General features: G+C 36.8%; 1 protein-coding gene across 1 annotated transcript; it reads right to left on the bottom strand.

Annotated features, from left to right (window-relative positions):
* Positions 1-3730: 3730 nt before the first annotated feature.
* On the bottom strand, positions 3731-15293 carry LOC109013256 (protein CELLULOSE SYNTHASE INTERACTIVE 1-like). Its single transcript, XM_035692303.1, has 7 exons — positions 15198-15293; positions 14338-14411; positions 10559-13613; positions 7805-10349; positions 5070-5524; positions 4316-4432; positions 3731-4221 (listed from the first exon to the last, which is right to left on the bottom strand). The coding sequence occupies exons 2-7, from the start codon at positions 14346-14348 to the stop codon at positions 4081-4083; spliced, it is 6324 nt and encodes a 2107-aa protein (XP_035548196.1). The 5' UTR covers positions 14349-14411; positions 15198-15293; the 3' UTR covers positions 3731-4080.
* Positions 15294-22830: the final 7537 nt, after the last annotated feature.

Here is a 22830-nt window from a genome sequence, read left to right as displayed (position 1 = left end):
CAATTACTAATTAATATATAATATTATGAATAGTAAAATATGATAAAATAAAATAAATTCATAATTAAAAAAATTAAAAAAATTTCAAAATTATTAATTACTCATTACTATATAATGAATAAATGGATAATCCAATTTGGAGATTTGATGTGAATAGTCAAAATTAAATTCATCTTATATTATTTTATTGTCATATAATGAAAAAATGACTATTCCAATGTAAAAACTTATGTGAATGTAATAGCTAAATGCTAAATTCATCTTGTATTCATAAAAAATATACTTTAACTTTAACTAATCCAATAAGAGTGCTCTTATAATAACTTCACTCTAACATTACTCATATATTAACAACCAACAAAATCTGCAAACGCCAGACAAACCAGCAGAAACCAGAAGGGAAAAAAAAGGAACAATAAAAACTCAGTACTACAGGAATAGAAGATAAATTTGACAGACTTGTCTCGGATGAAATGAATAATAGTAAATAAAAAAATTCATGTAAAAATAACACTAAATAAAAAAATAACAGTAAATAACAACGAATAAAAAAAATTCCAAAAGCAACGTTCAGATTCACAACCTACAGAGAGGAATTATAAACCATACCGCCAAGAAGATGAAATCTGAGAATGTCAATATCTTCAAGAAGCAAAATCTGAAAGTAACAACCCAAAAAACCCAGAAAATAGTTAGTTTTGTTTCGGAAAGAAAATAAAATTAAAAATTAAAAAAAATAAAAATAAAAATCCATGTAAAAATAACACTAAATAAAAAAATAACAGTAGATAACAGCAAATAAAAAAAATCTCAAAAGCAACGTTCACATCCACAGCCCACAGAGAAGAACAAAATATAAACTATACCGCCAAGAAGATGAAATTCAAGAATGTCAAGATCTTCAACAAGCAAAATCTGAAAGTAACAAGAAGGAAAAACCCAAAAAATAGTTAAGTTTGGTTTCGGATGGAAAAAGAACACTAAATAAAAAAAATCCCAAACACTCGAATCCACAACCAATAGAGATGAACAAAATATAAACCACTGCCAAGAAGATGAAAACCCAGAAACATGAAACGACGAAAGTCTTCACAACTCACAGACTGAAGAAAATGGATCTGAAAGTGACGCTCAGATTCACAACCCAGAGACTGAAGAAAGCATTTCAGAAGAGCAAAACATTTTGGAGAGAGAGAGAGAGACTTGCGGGAGAGAATGAGAAATAGCACAGGCCAACCCTTTAACCATCACCCTCGCATTGGCCAGAAGGGTAATCGCACCATCCCGATAATGTCTCATCACTACACTGTAGATGAAAATCCAGTGCTCGGAGAACCAAATACACAACCCAACCGAACGGAAAATATAAACGGCCGATCACCCACAAATGATATTAGACTGTATCTCCTTACCAAACTAAAAAGTAAAAACCGTATGATTACCTAAACGGAAAAAAAACCTCGGACGGACAAATTGGAAGATACAAACGCACGTTTACCCAGACGCACTAATAAAATACCTCTGCATTTGAATTTAAAATCAATTTCAATTCATCTTCTTTTATTATTATAATTTTTTCAAATTTTCATATAAAATATAATAAATAATTTAATTTTTATTTTACTGTTTATAAATTATCTTAACTCATCTCTAAATCTAAACAACTCTCCAAACTCAAAAAAAAAAAAAGTAAAAAAAAAAACGCTTTAAAAAAAGAAAACAAAATTACTCTATCATGTCAATTTCGCTACCAAAGTGATTTGAGTTTTCGAGATTTGAAAAATTTTAACACTTTTTTTTGGCAAAATAAGGCTGAAGAATCTTACAAGAAGAAGATACTCTATTGCATCAAATATACAAAGTAATGTACTTTCGAAATGGTAGTTTTTTTTAATAAAAAATAGGCACTAATCCATCGCATGCGTGGAGAGGAATTTGAGAAGCAAAACATTTACTATTTCAAAGATGTCAAAGGAAAATTAAGTCTGGATCCTCGTTAAAAAATATGGGAAGATGCATGGATTCTTGGGCACCAGGCCCTATATAAGGAAATGAGAATGACTGTGGAGAACAATAATAAAGAAAAGGTGGCATCCCTTATTGACGAAAATTCAAAGTGGTGGAATATAGAGAAAGTTAGAGTTCTATTCGTTCCAAGGGTGGCTACTGATATTCTGAAAATAGTTGTCTGTCCTGGAGAGTATGCAGATACATGGATATGGAAACATAAAAAGAATGGCACCTTTAATGTTAAAACTGCTTATAGATTCTTCAAAACAATTTCCACACGAGATAAAGGTGAGAGCTCAAATGTTCATGATCATAATCAGCTATGGAAAGAGATTTGGAGGATGAAGATTCCTAACAATAGTTCAGAAGATCTAAAACATGCTTTAATTTATTGTCCTACTATTAGAGAAGTTTGGTATAATTATATTTCTGTCATGAAGGATCTGGAAGATGATATGTCTATCAAGAATATAGTTCTGTTCTTACTGAATAAAGGAGATATAAATGATCTCACAACTTTCTTCTTAATAGCTTGGGCTTTATGGCAGAAATAAGATGGTAGCTGAGCATCTCTACTTGGAACCCACACAGGTTATAGATCATGCTCTTTCATTGCAGAAAGTTTACAAGGATTCAACATTATTCCCAACTTCAAAAACAGAGAAAATATGTTGTTGGAGACCCCCACCTGCTGGTTATTTTAAACTCAATGTGGATGGTGCAATATTTTTTTTATCTCCATAAGGCTGGAGTGGGAGTTATTCTAAGAGATGAGAATGGTAAAGTAGTGATGGCTGCTAGTAAAATTGAGAATGAAGTGTTCGATCCTAACACCATTGAGCTACTTGCAATGTTCAGAAAAAGTGATAGCATGTTGATGGTAAGGGCTCTACAAGAGGTGAGTGTTTCTTTTTCAAGTCTTGGGAATCTTTTGACAGAAGTGAAGAATATGTTACATCTCTTTACTGAGTTTAAGGTTCAACATGCATCAAAATGGGAAATGAGGCTGCACATCAACTTGCACGCTATGCTTGGAAGGTTGAAGACATTGAGATGTGGTGGGAAGCTGTTCCAATGCGTGTTGCACAGGCTGTTTGACTTGACAAAACTATTATGTAATCTGTTATGATGTTAATGATTATTTTGGTATAAAGAGAAAAAAGAAATATCATAGTAATAGTCTTAATTTTGATTAAAAAATGAGAGAAAATGATGGTGGATCAGGATGTACCTGTCTATTAAGGCAAGAAGAGAAGGGGAAAGGGGGAGACCGAAAGTTGGAACTCGATCTCTAAATTGAGAGTGATTATGATAGTATCCTTACTTTACTTATTGGCCTGGTACTTGTTCAGAGGGGCCTAAATGGATCCTCAAGAAACACATCATGTGAGGAATCCGACTCTTACCCAAACGAGAAAATAGAGTTATATAAAGTCCACAGGTAAGGATAATATGCACAAGTCTCATCTTCTTTTAACAGTGCACCAGATCTCATTGAAATAAGCTTTTTTTTTTAATCACCATGGAAATAAGCTTAATCACTGAGCCAACCTCTTTTGGTGACAGAAAAAAAAAACTTGCTTGAATCCTCACAATCAACGTTGTAAACTTAATTTTGTATTCATGCTCTTTGTATTGAAGATTTGCTACTTCTTTCCCACAAATACAATCCTCTTTATATTTCCACAGGCAAAGCCAAAATGTATTTATACATTCGACGTGGTATGACAATGAATGTTGGTGACTGCTATTTATTTTACAAACAAAATTATGAAATCAACCGCAAATTCTCTATGAAAATTGACAAGCGTACAACATAAGATAGAAAGTAAAAGTACAAGGAAAGCTTTTAATCCTTCTGCCCATAACCTCCATCCCAGAAAAGGTAAGATCAGGATTGAAAAATCACTACACTTCATACTTAGTGTCGAAAAATCAAAATCTCAAGAAACCTATATACACTGTCATGATAAATAACACAAAATGAGGGGAAAAAAGAAATCTCTTTTAACACATTTTCCCTGTAATTCAATTTGCAGCAGATCACTAATTTCTTCAGAAATGGGTCTCTTACTTATTAGACCACTGGAACTCTATTTCTAAATTCCGTGAGGGCCCACTTTTGCTTTGTGGCAACAGAGTGTACTCGCCAGCAACTGCTCCCAACATTACAACCCTGTCGATCTGGATTGTTACTTTTCCAAATGAGCTCTGCCATTGGATGAAAAGAGAACTAATCATTAAGATGCAATTTAATGGAAAACCAACAGATTGTATTCTGGTGTTAGTTTCTCATCTTATTTACCTTCCCCATTTTGCTCTTGTTCTTGCAAGAAATATGAAGCTTCTGGCCCTTCGGCGGACTCTCAAAGGACCATGAAAAGCTCTCATCCCACTCTGGATTTGGACCAGTTGCAACCACCTGACAAATTAACATTTATGAAAAGTTATATTGGCAATAATCTGATAAGAGCAGCCAAATACACCACAAGGATGAGATGAAGAAAGAAAAGGCTGAGTAACCTGTGGCATAACTATAAAAATGATGTAATGATTGAAAGGCATCTCATGAAATACAGCTTTGTTCAGTGCAATGCTGTGAGCAATGCCACAACTTTTCAACATAACCAAATATTTTCATTGCAAAGTAGAATGAAGAACAATCACAACAACAGGCTAAAGGAAACGCAAAGTAATTATGTTTGGCCTATAGCCTATGTCCATTTAAAGATGACAAGAATATGTATGAAGATGAAAAAAAGCAACACTTAAACAGAAGCTCCCTCAACCTCAATGACAATAAGAAGCTTTATACATTTGTTACATGAGCAGGTCTAGAAAAGCCAATGGCGATTATTAGCCTTCCTTTGAGGCACCAGGACTAAATACATAATTTTGGAAATTTTGGTGAATTATTTGGCCAAAAATTCAAATATATAGCTCTTGGTTTGGGGATTATCTTCATTTGTACTCTATAAAGAGTGAAGTATTCAAGGTAAGATTGTTCCCAAAAAACATATGTTAGATACACAGTACGTAAGTAAAGGAAAGCATTTTACCTTGGTTTGCCTTGGTGGAGTGTTGCCAAGCGTAAGCTTACAATAAACACTAGGGTTTCCCACTGACTGCTTCATATTGTTACCGCGCTTGATTATCACTACCAATGTACCAGGCAAACACTGCAAGAGAAATTCTGCCTTCTCCTGAAACCGAGGAGGGCCAGACTGGATTAGGTATTGCAGCAACGGGATTGCATCCGCAGCGGCTATTGACTGGGCTCTAGAAACTTCCGCTGGACATGCTGACCAAGCTTGTCGGAGAAGAAAAAGTGCGTCCAAGGAAGCTTCTTGAGTTGCCTCTGAACCAGTTTTGAGGGATGTAACCAGATGGGGAATGCTAAGAGTTGCAGGTTCAGTGGCTCTCAAACGTGGGAAGTTACTGAAGAGAGCATTTAGAGCTTTCAAATACTCCTCATTCACAGTTCCAGTGGCCCACAAATCTTTTTCAATAGCAGCTGCAAGATGCAGGACCAAAATAAGCATATCAGCCAACCGGAAAAAAAGGAAAGAAACTGCTTGCGTGACAAAGGCATAATCCATCCAAGCAAAAACAGGTACAAACATAGACCAAATCACAGAAAGAAATGGCACATTGGAAGATTATAAAAAGAGAATCACTTATCTCTTTTTATGAAAAGTACAATAATTTTTTAATGAGCATAAATGCACAACCCAAGTATTTCAAGGAGTACACATAAGATACACCTAGATAAAAAGAGTATAAAGATCAAGAAAATCCTGAAAACTAAGCTGAAAAAACATAAATTTGCAGCCATACTGTGATAAAGGTATATAAAGAAGAAACCATTAGCTCCTCCACAATCTTCTCACATTCCTTGAAACTTCGTATTTCTCTCCCTCCAAATACACTACATTAGGCAATCAAGTCATTTTCCATAAGGTTTCACTATGTTTGCCGCCAAATTGACAGGTCCAACACATAAAAATACCCACACCGACAAACCCAATACAATCCAAGAAGGCTGGAAATATCTTGGCATAAAGCACTGGCTACTTCACTATGTATTAGCAATGGGCCCACTGATTCCAATCTCTCTTGCATATACAGGATAATTCATCACTATAAGCAATGTAAGGATTTTCCCTATTAGCTACCACTCAAGAAAAGAACGTTGCACTTAAGGGAGCCTGACTCTGGCATATAGCACATGTAAAACATCTGGCTTCAAATGCTTCCCTCTTGCATAGGGACCAACACATGCTGTCTTCTCTCCCGTCTCAATGAAAAAATAAACTGCAACCGAACATAGAATGAGGCAAAAGGGTCCACCTCCCAATCATGTGCTGTAATAGATTCTAATTCTCATTGAGAGCCATTTGAAAGTTGCAAATCATCAGCCATCAAAGCATCTTAACCCGCACAAACCAAACAAAACCAGAAAAGGCCCATTAAAAGTTTTACCTCTGCATTATCATGTCATAACTTTATCTTGGGACCGTGTCCCACCTTATATCTGGTGTATCCGGAAAACTCCCCTCAAGCCCCATGGATATTTTTCTGAGCTATTGATTACATGTTCTTATTCAGGTGCTAGTCAGCCTGAAAGCTGACTGTTAGACAAGTAACTAAAATCTTCTTTGATTACTACCACAAAAAAAAAACTGTAAGCAATGCTTGCACAAGTATTGGTCAGCTAGAAAGTTACACTTAAATTTTCTTGCATGTTCTACCACAACAAAGATAAAATCTACGCACCTTTCTTGTTCAAATGCCACTCAGCTTGATCACAACCATTAAAAAGTATCTTACTTTTATTTTGCATATTCCACAATAAAATACTATATATAATTTGTTTTAATTCCTCACCAGCTTTACCCGTGAGTACAAAGCTCCTCAATTGGATTAGTACTCAATTTCATACCAAAGGTGCATCTAAAAATGACTCAAATACAATTAGGTAAGTGTTCCATGCACCTTTCCTTTTAGTGCCTTCCTAAAATATCATTCAATTATCAAAGAAAGAGGAGTAAATATCTGTAATGCCCCAATGGAAGGCCCAAACCACATGACCTATAATCCAAAAGGATCAGTCAATGATACAATTGAAGCCCCATTGGAACATTATAAAGAGCAAGGACTTCTCCTTCCTAAACAATGTGAGATCTCATATACCACCTACCTTATCCTCTCATCATATGGGATATCACATGCCCCCCTCCTTAAATTCCTGACATCTTCGTCGGATCCATCTATCGTAGGTGGCACAGCTCAAGTACCACATTTCTAGTTGGAATAGGCTCTAATACCATTTCTCGATTTGTGCGTGTCATTCTTGCTCTTTATAATGTTCCAATAGGGCTCCAATTGTATCATTGACTAGTCCTTTTGGAATATAGGCCATGTGGTTTGGGCCTTCCATTAGGGCGTTGCAATTCAATCAAATTTCATTAGGAAATATGATGCAAAATTGTGACAATTTCTAGGTTAAATTGGAAACATACTTCTTGAAATATGATTTATTATAAAATAGCCTCAAAACATTCCCAATTGAACTATGTTCTAGGCAAAAGGAAGTTAGTTATAATAGAAAATCCAGTAAACAAACTTTAAAATTGACATTGTGAATCAATGAAGTAACAAGATTTGCGCTGCAAACCACACTGGTAAGACTAGAGAAAATTGCCACAATTAAGAGGACCAGTATAAGCTGAATCTCATGTTGCAGATAAGACTATTAAATACATTATCTGAAACGAGAATGAAGAGAACTCACCAGTTATAGCTCTGACTGTTTCACTAGAAGCGTACTCTTGAATAGTATGATTAGAGAAGAGAAGTTTGACAAACATTGCTGCCTGTATGGATGTATCTGGATCGCTCGAACCAATAAGATCCAATACAACCTGTACGCCACCAGCCTCAGCAACTGCTCTTTTATTTGAACGACTGTACATCACAAGGTTTTGCAGTGCACATATAGCTACCACTTTCATTTCTTCTGTAGGTTGTTCTTCAAGCACATTTACAAGAGCACGGCAAGCTGAAACAGCATCAGTGCTTCGAGCAAGGCCCTCATTCTGGAATAGATCACCAAGGGCCAAAGTGGCCAGTAACCTTGCTTGTTGAGCTTGGGTTTGTGGGTCCAAGAGGTACTGGGACAATGGTAAAATGGCAGATTTCGTAGCTTTTGTTTCTCTGATCTTCACATTGTTCAACAGTACTTCCAGCAGCCTTGCAGCAGTTTCCTCACACTGATGACTCCTCAGAAGTTCCAAAAGAGCCTCTATGGCACCACTTTCAGCCATTGCTTCAGCACTGGTTGCATCATCACTTTCTAACACCAGAAGAGCATTCAATGCACCAACTACTGAGCTCTCTGAGCCAGAACGAAGCAACCTCACCAACACAGCGACAGGCACTTCCAAATAAAAGTCGGAACTAAATTGCAGAATGCTTGCCAAAACAGAAGCAGCAGATTCCCACAAAGCATGAGGAAGTGAGGGATCGGCTTGCAATATGACTTTGGAAAGTTCGTTGACACCACCCTCTTTTGCGATCTCATTTGGCCATGTTAGTGCCAGGCTTACAAGAGCCTTCACAGCTCTCTGCTGCAGTATGTGTATACCAGAACCAAGAACTCGTATAAGAGGACCAATCACTTGCTGTGTCACTGAATCCTTCTGAAGTCGTTCCTCCAAGAGTAGATGGGATAGAAGCTCAGCTGCCAACTGTTGCACTGCCGAAGCTGGAGAATCAAGTAAAGGTATAAGTGGTTCTATAGCTTGGTGAGAGGTCAGTGTATACTCATCACGACACTGTGGATGCTCTAAGATATTGACAAGAACTTGTAATGCACTGTGCTGCCCATCAGGCCCAAATTCCGGCCTTGTCAGCAACAGAAAAAGGGGCTCAACCACTTTTGCAGCAGATGGTCCTTTAGCAATGCTAGCATTATTGGTCAATATTCGCAGCAGTTCAGCAAAGGCAGCACAAAGAAAATCTGGTGCTTCATGGAGGATGCTGAGTATGCTTTCAATTATTCCAGCTTTCACCATTTCCATCTTACAAGCAGGCCTGTCTTTCCCTAACTTCACAAGAGCTCTAGAAATAGCCTCGTGAAGCATGTAATTCCTACCATATAGGAGGCCAACGAGAGGAATAACTGCACCGTGTGCAGCAACAAGTTCTGCCAGTTGCTCATCATCAACAAGTTTATCCAACGCACAGACAATTGACTGCTGAGCAGGACTGAACTCAGTTACAAGAAGAGAAACCAGAGGCTCAACACAGCGTGCTGCAGCCATTGTGGACCTGATCCTTGTATTACCGAAAAGAACGCCACACAATTCAGCAGCATCCCCTTTCAGCTCCATCGAACAATTTGATGAAAGGATCCTGCAAAGTACATCCACTGCATTCATTTCAACGTCTGCAACAGCAAGGGCTCTCGATGGGTTTTCACTTAGTAGCCTAACCAATGCAGCAACAGCAGCATGCTGCTCCCTCTCTGAACCGGTATTAAGAATCTCCACCAAAGGTTGAACAGCTTGTCGGGCAGTTTCAGCATTCCTAATATGGTCAGCAGAAAACAGACTTTCCAATGCTTTGGCAGCACTATATCTTGCACCCCGTCCACCTAAACGTAAAACTGCTACCAGTTGACTGACAGAGCCAAATGCAGACTCGTGTCTCCGAATTTCAGCACTGCTGAATAGGATACCTAACAGATCAGTAGCAGCCTCCTCAGTTGCATCTTGTGGCCCAAGTGAAAGATATTTGGTCAGGGCTTCCAAAGCTCCTGATTCTACCATTACAATCTTATTTGGCGGACAGTCTTTTGCCAGCTGAGTCAGAAGTCCAAGTGCTAGAAACGGTGCTCCAGGACGATCAGGAATTGGTTTAAGCAGATCAACAAGGGCAGGTATTGCTTTCCTGGAAGTAGCACCGACCCTTATATCGTCAACTCTGAACAACCTCTCAAGGGACACTTGCTCCGGATAGGGCACCAAAGCAAATTCCTCTGACAGCTCCAGAAGATCATATATGTCAACATCAGCACAGCCAAGTAGGGAAATAAGTCCACCCGCAGCCCCAGAATTTGCAACGGATAGAAGAGTCCCTCTGCTACCATTACACACCAAACTGGTGATTGCTTGAGCAGCAAAATATCTGTTTGCTGACTCCTCTGACTTCAAAAAATTTGCAAGTACTGGTATACATTTCATGGTTGCATGTGCTCGTATGATATCTCTATCTTGAAATAAAATTGCTAAAAGTAGAGCACAAACCCAAGTGCTGCTATCTTCCTTAAAATCAATCTGCATAGATTACCATGGAGCAGATACCATTAAATGAGGAAAAAACTCAGTATAACCACACTACTAGATCCCACCATTGCATGCATGACTAAACAGATGGACAGAAAATAACGTTCTAAAGGAACAATGCATTATATGCAATTCTCAAAATTCATCATTTGGATGCACAATTTTACAGTTTATCATTGTGGACTAAGAAAGCAAATTACCTGAGTGTACTGAGAAAAGCAATCTGATATTCTATCAGTGAGGACTTCAATTGCTCCAGCCTCCATAATAACAGTTTTACTCTTTTCATCATGACAGGCAAGAACAGAAAGTAGCCATATTGCTAGGTTCACACCAGATATGACCAATGTTCCTTTATTGGATTTGCTATTCCCAACTTCTTCTTTAGTATGCCTGTAAATGCTAATGGATTCCTTCTCATCATCACCCTGATTTCCCGAAGAAGGCTGTCCAGAACGAAGCATTGCAACAAGAGACTGAATAAGAGGGATACACAAGTGTGATTGATTAAGATCTTCCACCACTCTTTGGTGATTAACTGTCGCAGCACAAATGAGCACTGCAGCTCCCCCAATTTTGACCTTTGGGTTTGTGGAACTGATCACCCTTCGCGAAATTGAGGATATACATCCAGAGGCACAGGCAACTGTATCTCCCAAAACAGCAGACTGATCCCGGCAAAGCCGTGACAATATCTCAATAGCTTTATCCTGCAACAATGGTGCTGCATCAACAATAGATGAAACTATTGGGGCAATACTTTTTGGGAATTCAGCTAAAACTGCCCATGCAGGTTTTATTTGCCCACTAGCACCCTCTGATCTGGACAGAATCGCAAGTGCATCTAGTGCCTCTGATGTGTCAACAGATCCACCAATAATAGATTCTAGAAAAGAAACCAATGCAAGAACTGTTCCAGCACGATTCACACAGTCAGTTAAGGCAGAATCAATTCGGCGAGAATGAAGCAGACGAGCAATTGCTGCTGCTGCATGTGTCTTTCCAGACACTGTTCCTTCACCCAAAACCCTAGTAGCAGGCAAAATAATTTCTTCAGGCACAGCATTCTCTGATATTTCACAATCTAAAATAAGATTTGCCAGAGCACATGTTGCCAGCTCAGCAACTTCCAGAACTGAAGAGTTAGCAAGCACAACCAAAGGAGACAATGCGTCTCTAGCAAAAGCTGCAACATCCCGGTTCTCTTTGATCGAAAGAAATATTGCAGCAAGACAACGTGATGACTCTACCAGTATGCTTTCAGATTCAACATTAAGCAGCTTCATGGCTGACCAAAGAGTTTTAATAGCCATGCTACTTTCACGCAGGTCCTTCCTAGTTTCAAAAATTCCAGCCAGAGCTGATGCAGACTTAGCCTGAGTCTCTTCCTTAGTTGAGCTCAAGATTTTTATCATTGTCTCCATTGCATCATTGGCAGCAATTCCTTCCCGTAAAATATCATTGAGGGGAACCACAGAGAGCATGCTTTTCAAGGCATCCAAAACATAAACTTTAGATTCAGGTAGATCACTGGTCAATAATGCAGTAAGCTGGCTGATGGTTGCAGTATCAGATTTGTGGATTAAATGATTCAAAGTCTTTGCAGCAATTTCCTTCCCATTGGGACTTCCATTTTTCAGCAGCCATAATAATGCAGGAACAGCATCAGCACTTTCAACACAAGCACGAATATCTTCACTGTGATTGCATAGGTTCCTAAGGATTGATGCTGAATCTTCCTTGGCTTTTGCAGACCCTGACTCAAGAATTTGGACAAGTGGAGGTATGCCACCAGCAGCAGTGATAGCCCATTTGCTTTCATCATTTTCGTTAGATAGAAGGCATAGTAATGCAACTGCACATTCTTGCTGTTGTTCTGATGAAAGCCCCAGAAGAGAAATCAATAGCTGGACTCCTTCACGGCCTTGCAGGGCAAGCCACAGACTACCTTCATTGTTACAAAGTGTGAGAAGAGCTTTTATAAGCTCATCCTGCACTTCATTGGTGGCCATTGTTATCAAACCAACAAGCAAATGCTTTGCATCAGAGTTTGCAAGTTTTATTGACAGTACAGAATTACCATACAAACTGGCCAGGGCTTCTATTGTACGCTCCTGCACGAGAAAAGGTAAGTGGGGTTTGAACTGCTTAAGCAAAGTCTGCTCAATAACCAGAGGATCCGATGCCCTTGTAGATTCTGCTGTACTATCATATATCATCAAAGCAGAAGCTAATGCTCCTAACGTGTCGGCAACTTGGGCAGGTGAAGTACATGATTCAAGGCTTTGACCAAGGCTTGAGATGACGTACGACAAACCACCAGAAATGTTTGCTAAAGCACACATAGCATTCTCCTGCAATGCTTGGGCATACTCCCCCTGCATGAACTCTTTGGAAGGAGCTATAGTAGCATTTATCAAAGCAGGAATACCATTGAAATTAGCAATCTCCCGCCTCGCTTCTTTGCATTGGGCTGAAAGAGATTTAAGAGCACCAGCAGCTTCTGCTCGGACAGGAGCTTCATTTCCAGGTCCTAATAGCTTGAGGATTTGTTTTGTAGCTTCTGCAGCCAACACTTTAGAACAAACCGATGCATCCTCCATCATCATACATGCAAGAAGAAAGCACACATTTGCTTGAGTGCTCGACTGTCCCGTTGTCAGCAACTTCACAAGGACATCCACACCTCCAGCTTGAATTGTTGCAGTCCAGAATCCCTCAGTGCTGCTGGAAAGGTTCTTTAATGCTCCAGTCAATAAGCTATCAACTATATCCCCACGCTTGAGTCCTTTTGATAGTTGTTCCCAGAGTGCAGGAACAACCCCTTCGGTTGAAAAGATTTTTGATCCAACATGATCCTTCGCACCACCTTGTGAAACAGCATAAATAGTCTTTGCAGCTGCAACTTGACCTTCTGCTGAGCTGGACTTGAGTAGACCAAGCAATGGTGGAATGCATCCACCAAGCAAGACTTTTACTCGTAGCTCATTCTCCTTGCAGAGAGAACCTAAAACAGTTGCAGCCTGTATCTTCACTCCAAGTGAACCCGACCGGAGTAGAGAAACAAGCACTGGAACTGCCTGAGAGTGAGATCCAACAGCACTGAAAGCATTTTCACGTGTGTCAATAAGATCCAGCAACTGTCTCAATGAATACTCCTTCTCTTGTACAGAGGAGGAACTCTGACGCAGGTGCTCAATGCATTGAGCAACACTTGCTAATGTCCCATCTGGATCCTCCATGCTACTGCGCTCTCTGCAAGAAATTAAGAAAATGAAAATTCAGCTAGAATCATCATTCTATGGATTATAGCAAATTAACACTCTTCACCGACCTAATTTTGTGCCGATTTAATGAAGTTTATATCTATCTCCTCAGATCAAAAAGCTCAATAATCTGTAGCAACTAATACTACTGTCATTATAATTCCCCAGAGGGAGAGTTTTTGGGGGCAGAGAGGGGAAAAAAGTAAGGTATAGGACTCTCAAATTAAGGAATGTAATATGTCAAGTTCTCAGAACAATAAAGTGTCTCCTAGTCCGGAATCATATTGCCAAATCATGCTAGAAGCCTTCCATATGTTTTTATGCTAGTTTGCTCCTTCGAAGTGATTAGGCATTTGAAGCTACATTTTGATCTCCAACAGTTTTAAGTTGATAAGGTTGAATCCAGAAATTAACAGCTGGATGGTTTACAATAGTAAAAGCAGATCAGATTGTCATAAAGAGTGAATCTTTGTATATGAAAAATAAGCCACATAGCAGCAGTCTCAGCAGATCTGCAGCTCCTATTGCATGAGCAAACTTTGGGGAGCACTTCACCTTGTTCTAGATATTTTTATTCCTTTCTGCCAATTTCTTTATTTATTAAAACTTAACAGCAAAATTATTCTTCTGCGACTTATCACTGTTAGCCAATTTAGGGCTGAGCTGCTATACTTGAGTGAAAAAGCTTGTCAGTAGAGCAGGACTGAACTGACCTTGAACCCATCCTTATAACCGAATGTGGAGTAGGAGGTTCTGAATCTTGAGCTTTGGCTTCGCCATTTCTTTCCTGCAATCATAAGATGAAAGTGAAAAACAATAAGCATGACATATCTTGTAGCATTCAATTGACAGTAATGGCAGAAAAGGATTGAATATTAATGAAAATGAAACAAAAGTTTCAAGCTAATAGTGTCAGACTTGGGAACAATAAATAGGGCAGGTATAATCATGCATGTCCAAGGGTCCAGTGGATATAATAATCCATTTTTTGTAAGTATGAAAATGATAGTCCATTGGAAAATAAAAAGTTAAGTTTATAGAATAAAATGAAAAAACAAAATGCAGATTTAATCATCCATTATTCTTAAGTAAAAAAATTACGTTAACAGTAGGAAATTGAGAAAAAAAAAATAAAAGAAAAAAAAATCCCGCATTCTAAAAACATTTGCCAATTTTGTTTCCAAACTTTTAATTTTTTAATTTTTATAAGATACTTAGATTCAGCAAGGGGCGCAACCAAGTACATTTGAAGCATACAATAGTTCCTATACAATAGAAAAACACCCACCTATAGGAATGAAGAAAAAGAACATAATACGATAAAATCTATAAAACTAGAGGAAAGGAACTTCAAACAAGAACATTATAGACAGGACATATTGGTCAGAATTTCGAAATTCAACAAAGAAAATGAAAAGGGAGATTGGGCGGCCAATCAGATCTCACACATTCAATCCACACGTATCCCCCATTCAATTGACGTCATAGGGTTCATAGCATGCAAATGAAGTATCAAGCATGCAAGAAATGGAAATATATTAATTGAATTTCTTTTTAAAAAAATACAGATTACCAGATCATTAGAGGGAAGGCTGCCGCCATTGCTGGCGGCAAACCTCCAAGCTAGTGTGGCCGCCAGTTTCGGTTCACGCCAAGATTCCAAAGCAAATCAATCCAGAACCCTCCCGTTCTCCAGATCTACCCCCGAGATCCAGTCAGAACATCAAAGAGCTTCCTGCCCACCCAACCACACAACACCGTAAATCCGAGAATCCCAATTCCAATTGAACAAAAAATCACTTCAGAATGTTTGTAAGCCAAACCATCTATAGCTTTGCTAGCTCACAAAATATAGAGACAGTAACAATAACTAAATGATCGAAGCTCAATCATGCTAGGCTAACAACAATAGAGATCAATTACTCCGCCACAGTTCCACTTTCTTTTATGCTCTGTTCGGTTATACAATTAATAAGGCAGGGCTACAAACCGAAAGAAGACGGCAAAGAACCTGAATATAGTTTTCTCTCGGTTTCCTCGGCAGCCAAACAGAGAATAAGAGAATGGAATGTAGGTAAGTTTCGAGTCTTGAACAGATTTCAGTGAATTCGGAGAAGGAAGCAGTAGATCGAGTAGTAGAGAATAGAAGACACAGACTCTTTAGTCACAGTCAATGAAGAATCAAAAATGGGAGAAAATGCATGAATCCGGTACCGGACTTTCGCAGGATGCAACAGAATGGCATCGGATTTCGAAGAATTTACGATCTTGACCAATGCATTAGCTAAAAATGTAATAGAGCCAGAGAGGGAGAGAGATGCAGACCTTCGGAGAGTAGTGGAAGCTCTTTGACGCATCTGCGGGTTTCGTAGATGGAAAGGGAGAGTGAAGAGAGAGAGAAGCTGATTTCACAGCCTCACCGACAAACTTGTGGTAGGCTAGTAGTGTAGAGCTTGACGGCTTGCTTGGCTTCGCTTGGCTCCCATTCGGCCAAGCCGTTCCGAAAAACGTTAAGCGCTCGTAAATAAAATGAAATGAATTAAAGATTAAAATTAAGAAGTTAAATAAAATATTATTATAATATTTTTTTAATATTATTTTTATTTTGAGATTTGAAAAAATTAAGTTATTTATTTTATTTTAGAGGAGTGTTATAGAGCATCCATTGTAGTGATGCACACAAATGCACACACTACGTGGATGGCTCTCATCCAATTATTTTTTTTTTCTTCCTTCTTTCAAATGGGCTTCTCTCTCTCATCTCTCTCACCAGCGTCTCTCTCTCATCATCTCCGCTCTCTCTCATCTCTGCTCTCTCTCTCTCTCATCTATGCTCTCGCTCTGTCTCATCTCCGCTCTCTCTCTCGTCTCGCTCTCTCTCATCTCGACTCTCGCTCTCTCTCTCATCTCTGCTCTCTCTCTCGTCTCGACTCTCGCTCTCTCTCTCGTCTCTGCTCTCTCTCTCTCATCTCGCTCTCTCTCTCTCTCCGCTCTCTCTCTGCTCTCTCTCTCTCTTCCCTTCTCTCTCATCCATCTCTAATTTTAAATTTAACAAACATGTGGTGTAAATTTTGACACATCATGAGTGCAAAATTGGCTACTGTAAACAGTGGCTTCCATATATAATATTTCTTTATTTTATATTAGAAGTTGAGAAAATTGTAATAATTAGATGAGATGAGATGAGATATTTTCTGAAAATAAACGAGATCAGTTTAATAAAACTACTCTCATCGCTGGAGCTTCTGTTATACTTTTTTTAAAATTTTTTTATTTAGTAATTAATTAAGTATTTTTTAATGATATTGTAATTTTTTATTTTTTAAAAAAATATTTAAGAGTGTTCAAAAAACATGTAAAAAAAAAAAAAAATACAACAACTGCACTGACGGTATAGCCAGCCAAAGTTTTATCTTCACAGAAAGAGTTTAACGTTACGAGTCATGACATAAACTTATCGTTCATATGCCCTCCTGACCGTGGCAGTGCATTTTGACGTGGCATCACCGTTTAATATTATGTGATTCATTAAAAAAAATATTTAAATAAAAAAATGTAAAATATATATAAAAAATAAAAAGATTGATTTTGCATTTAAATGCTTAGGTGATCTCAAAAGATCTAAATTAATTCATAATAGTAGTTTTTTATAAATCTCATCTAAGTAAATTGAAACATGTGTTAGAATGTATGAAATAGGTTAAGATATGTTTTATTTTTTATAAAAAGTTAAAAAAGTAGCGAGTCTCATTAATAATTAATTTGAAATAGGTTGGATGGGTTTGACACCAAAACATAGCCTGAAACTTTAAGCTCCCTCATTTTTGTGTTTATATTTTTAATTTTTTTTAATAAACTACATGGCATTACACGTCAAACATATGATACCACATCAAAAGAATCATATGAGTAGTAAATTTGATATTGTCTAATGGCATTATTCTACGTTAATAATTGAAAATAGGTAACAATCTCCCTCAATATAGAGAAATAAGAAGTAGTTTTTTTGTAAAATATTTTGTCTCTCAATATCGATTGAAAATATGTGACAGTATGTAAACTTTTTATTTTTAAGGACAGTATGCGAACTTGTAATGTAAGAGTTTTTATTTTGAAAATGAATAAATAAAGTTTTATAATAAATTATTTTCTTTATTTTTTAAAATTCATTAATTGTCACAATTATATATTTCAAAACCGCTTCTAAGCAGACCAATTGGTTTTCCTAGAGAAGCAGCCCACCTATTATTGGTTGCCACATCAGACATCACACAAAATAGAGAGTAGATGCACCCACACACAATCACAAACCACCCAGATCGACGCGACTTACATATACGAGTTATTTGATGACGAAGTTATACAGGAAAAGACTCGACATGAGCGCAGTTGGAGAATTTCTCCAATATGACCTCGATCTAAGCAACACCAGACAAAAAAAAAATAGGGGAAGGGTAACCTAGAGTGGGGATGATTTTGCAGTAACCCCTTTCTCCCCAAACTTATGAAGAAAATAATCAAAGTAAAAGCCCCTCACAAATTTATGAGATTTTGTAGTTCAGATCGAAACCTTTTTGTACAAATTATTCTGAGATTTTGGGCTTGACTCGGTTTCCTTCTCCTTTAAAATCATGACGACTTCCTTTTCTTCTTCAGTGTTCTGTTTCTGCTTCATTTTCTTCTTTGTAAACTTGCATTTACATCATCTATAAAAGGAAAAGATAATCGATGGGACTGATATTGGAAGGGGAAGAGAATGACCAAGTCTTGCTTCTACACTTGTGATATTGGAAGGGGAAGATAATCGATGGTATTTTTAGATCTCATAGTAATACAATACACTTGTGATTTTCTCTTCTACATTTTAGCAAACACCTTGCATGCACACTACGTTCTCCATCGCAGCAGGTCTTCTACATTCCATCATCTTTTTCCTTGATACAAACAACCAATCTTCATACCTTCAACATAAACCCTAATACTTCAATCTATCAAAATAGAAATTGAGAAATTTTTCGAGAGACCACCATCATCATCTTCTTCTTCTTCTTTCTTCTTTTGTTAATCTAATCCAATTCCATTTTTCTGTTTACTTTACTCATGTTTTTAGAAATTAAGAATTTGTTTCGCAGGGAAGGGTTTTTCTCAAGTACTGATCTGGTTCGCATCTGGGGGGTTGGGCAGGGGCCTTTCGTGCGTCGGGGGCAGGGGGAGTGAATGACTGGAGATCGTATATAGTGCGGTTTCACAAAAAGTAACATGCGCAGGGTACGTGGCAATCCACTATTGGGGGCTTTTTTTTGTGGGTTATAAGCCCAACTGATCCTAAAGTTTTCTCTATATATTTAAAACAAAATTACCCTCAACCCTCAACCACCACGCAGTGGCCAATGTGACCATAAATCAGACCCAACTAGTGGCCGCTTCTTTTATTTCAAAAAACTTGTATCTTATTGATTCATAGTACATGGAGTTATTCATTAACTCTGTGTCATTTGGATAGTGAGTTGAGATAAGATGAGTTGAGATAAAAGTTAAAAATTTAATAAAATATTGTTAGAATATTATTTTTTAATATTATTATTGTTTTAAGATTTAAAAAAAATTAAATTGTTTATTATATTTTGTATAGAAATTTGAAAAAATTATAATGATGAGATGAGATGAGATGAAATAATATAAGATGAAACACTTTGACCATCCAAAATAATTCTACTCTTTCCCATGATTTTTACGGACAGAGAAGTTAGTTGTATTCACTAATCATCATATTCATAGATTCAACATATTGCATCTTCCAACTTTAAAAACTTTGAGCACTCCTAATACATTATTCATCATATCTTTTAAAATATATCACTAAAACTCACTTTTTCTATTTTATATATTGACTTTTACAATATATCATACATCAGCTTATCTATTTTTTTCATATCATTTAAATATTATATTTTTTAATCTTTTTTATTCATTTCAATATTTTTCTAACTACTAATGATATTCTTATATCTTTTTATATTTGTAATATCTTCTCATATACAATGTCATATAATTATGTTCTATTTTAAATTAATCCAAGTTTATAAGCTAAATCAAAATATAAACTAATTCAAAAATTAAAAAGAAGAGATTATATAATGAAAATATTCTTAAAATATATTATGAGAATATTCATTCTTAATAATTATATAATGTGAATAAAGAGAATTGAAAAAATGAAAAACTTAGCAAGAGGAGGGAAGAGAAATTAATTAAAAATATTTAAAATGATAAACAGTGTTCTCTATATTTAGAGGTTTACTGTAGCAGAATGTAAAAGTATATTTAAAATAGAAGATCCAATGAATGGCACTTTTGAGAATATTTCTTTATATTTCAAAGAAAAATGTATTATAAATAATCAATTGGGAGTGTTCTAGCAGCATTTTTTTCCCATATTAATAGCTAAGATAAATAACAAAAATATTTAACGTGGTATAATCTTGATAATTAAGTAACTAGTTGTGTATATTATAATATTTTATTATTGAAAAAACATGTAACATGTAATATATAAAGAGAAATTATATTTACAATTTTAGAGTATGCAAGTCTTGTACACGCCCTTTGAAAAGAAATGAGATCTACTATTAAAAAAATATTTTTTTTATATGAGTCTCAAATTTACTTTTTTTTTTTCAAATGCGGAGTTTGCACACTGTATCTAGCATTATTCATATATAAACTTTAATAATTTAAAGTGTAAAAGTATAGAAAATTAAATTTATAATTATAAAGTGTGTAAATTTTACTCAGTCTTTTTAAAAAAAATAAATAAATATAAAATCTATATGAAAAAATTAATTTTTTAATAATAGATCTTACAATTCATAACTATTATTATTATTATTATTATTATTATTATTATTATTATTCAAAAGAAATCTCCAAACCAAATATATTTTTTTATCATGAAATTTGTGAATAACCTGGATATTTAGAGATGCATAAGTCAATATAGATGAATTTAAAGACATATTCTTTAAATTTAAAGATGAAGATGAAGATAGAGAAGCCACTACCAATGCTCTTAGAAACAAAGTCGAGCCAAGCCGAAAGCAAAATTGAGAATATACCCACGTGGATCCTCTCTTCCTCGCTTAGTTGGCTGAGAACACACATCTTTTTTTCTTTTTTAAATTATTATTGACAAAAGACAATCGGTGGTTTAGACAGTGAGATACACCTAATAACGATAAATACATTTTTCATTCATTAATCGTCTTAATCAGTATTCTTGACGTAATGACGAAACTGCCATTTTAGGCCGATCAGCAGTGTGAAGACGCTGAGCTTTAAGCCGTGACAAAATGGGCATTTTGTTGATATGATTATGAAGATTAGCGTTTGAAAAACTTTATGTAAATCTGAAGATTCAGAGGTTCGCTAAGAGTTTTTTGTTTTAGTAATTTAATATAAGCCTCACACTCTTACATACTATTTAAAAATATTTAATTTTATCATCTTATCATCGTATTTCATTAAATATGAAATATGAGGATAAAAATATAAAATTATATATTTTTTAAGTGATGTGTAGAGTATGAAGCTTCTGTGTAAATTTAATCTTCTATATGTCTTTGATGTGGGACCAGAGGGGATGATTAAGACAGAATACCAGTAATTATGTGAACATGAACATTAGAGTTTCTATTAGTTTAGTTATGTAGGGCCATATTCCTTTAATAAAATAAAATAAAAAAAAAGGAGGAAGAAATAATTCCTGGAAGTTGATCTTTCAACCCATATGATTGAGACAGTAAATTCATACCAAAAATATGATAATTGATAGAGACTGTAATCACATCATTTTTCTTGCATTGTTAGTTAGAGAAGGGTGTGTTACTTCATGTGCAATTTTCAGCAAAAATAATGGTGGTGGACACTGAAATGTGCCTCATTCCTACCTTATTTTAATTACAAAAGTTGAGGCGGTGGGAGAAAAATGTGTTTGTGTGTTGCGACCATTTTCAACAATATTGAACGTTCTCAAAACCGGCCAGATGAATGGGTTTGGCAGCTGCTTGGTCCCTACCAATGGGACATATGAAGGACAGTGTTTAGTTTGCTGGATTTTGTTGTCCTTGATAGCTCTGTCAATCCAAACTTCTATATTGAAGATTTCATATTGGATCCCTTCTCTTTTTTTTTTTTGGTAAAATTTACTTTTTTAAAGAGTTTTGTTACTCATCATCTCCATACACTAGGGGTGAAAAACCGACTTATCGGTTCGGTTTAGAGTCGAAACCGAGACCGCACCGATACACTGAAAATTCTCAATATCTCGACCGAAACCGGCCGGTGAAGGGGAAGAAAACCGTCGACGTCGGTCTCGGTTTTCTACCGGTCGGTTGGTCGGAGTTGTCGGCGGAGTGAAGAGAGAGAGAGAGAGAGGAATGAGAAACACAAAAACCGAACCGGAAAACTTCGGTTTGAGCAAATTTACATGTAAACTCGAACTCCATCATCACAAATTCACAAAATTACAATATATACAACAAATATCAAATGATTCACAACAAATATCACATTATCACAACAATATCGGTACCCTCTCTGAGAAAAATAAAAGAACCGTGGTCCCCATCAACAAACCTTAACGAATCGAAGATGGAAGCTTGAAACGATGCAAATGGATGAAACGGCGCAAATGGATGGAGGGAGAGAGGGACGGCATCGGAGAGAAAGGGAGCTGAGAGGGAGACGAGAGAATATGAGAGAGCGAGCTGAGACGCAGAACGAGCGGCGCAGAAAGATGAGAACGAGAAAGCGGAAGGGGGATCTTAACCTAATCATGAAACGGCGCCGTTTGGTTGAGACCAAACGACGCCGTTTGCTTTATTTTTTTTTCAACTAGGTGGATTAAAACGACGTCGTTTCACTCATTTAAATGAAACGACGTCGTTTCTTATATAGGTATAAAATGAAAAAAAAAATAAGAATCGGTCGGCCGGTTCATCGGTTTTTCACTGGGTCGAACCGATACCGAACCGGAAAACTTCGGTTTCAGCAAATATCTACCGCACGCCGGCCGGTTCTTCACCTGTTCCGGCCGGTTCCTGACTCCGGCGGTCGGTTCCAGTAGGTTGCGGCCGGTTTGGTCGGTTCCTGTACACCCCTACCATACACCACATACCACACTTTTTTAAAAAAGACAAAAATTAAAA

Source organism: Juglans regia, chromosome 1, assembly GCF_001411555.2.
Source record: "Juglans regia cultivar Chandler chromosome 1, Walnut 2.0, whole genome shotgun sequence".
In the NCBI taxonomy this organism is placed as follows: domain Eukaryota; kingdom Viridiplantae; phylum Streptophyta; class Magnoliopsida; order Fagales; family Juglandaceae; genus Juglans; species Juglans regia.
The sequence above is the reverse complement of the archived record's forward strand: the minus strand, read 5'-3'. Positions and strand labels throughout refer to the sequence as shown.

Coding starts and splice junctions, on each gene's coding strand:
- LOC109013256 (XM_035692303.1), bottom strand. Junction 10,350..10,558: donor GCTTTTCTCAGTACACTCAG/GTAATTTGCTTT, acceptor TAATCTATGCAG/ATTGATTTTAAGGAAGATAG. Junction 4,433..5,069: donor CTCCACCAAGGCAAACCAAG/GTAAAATGCTTT, acceptor TTAATTTGTCAG/GTGGTTGCAACTGGTCCAAA.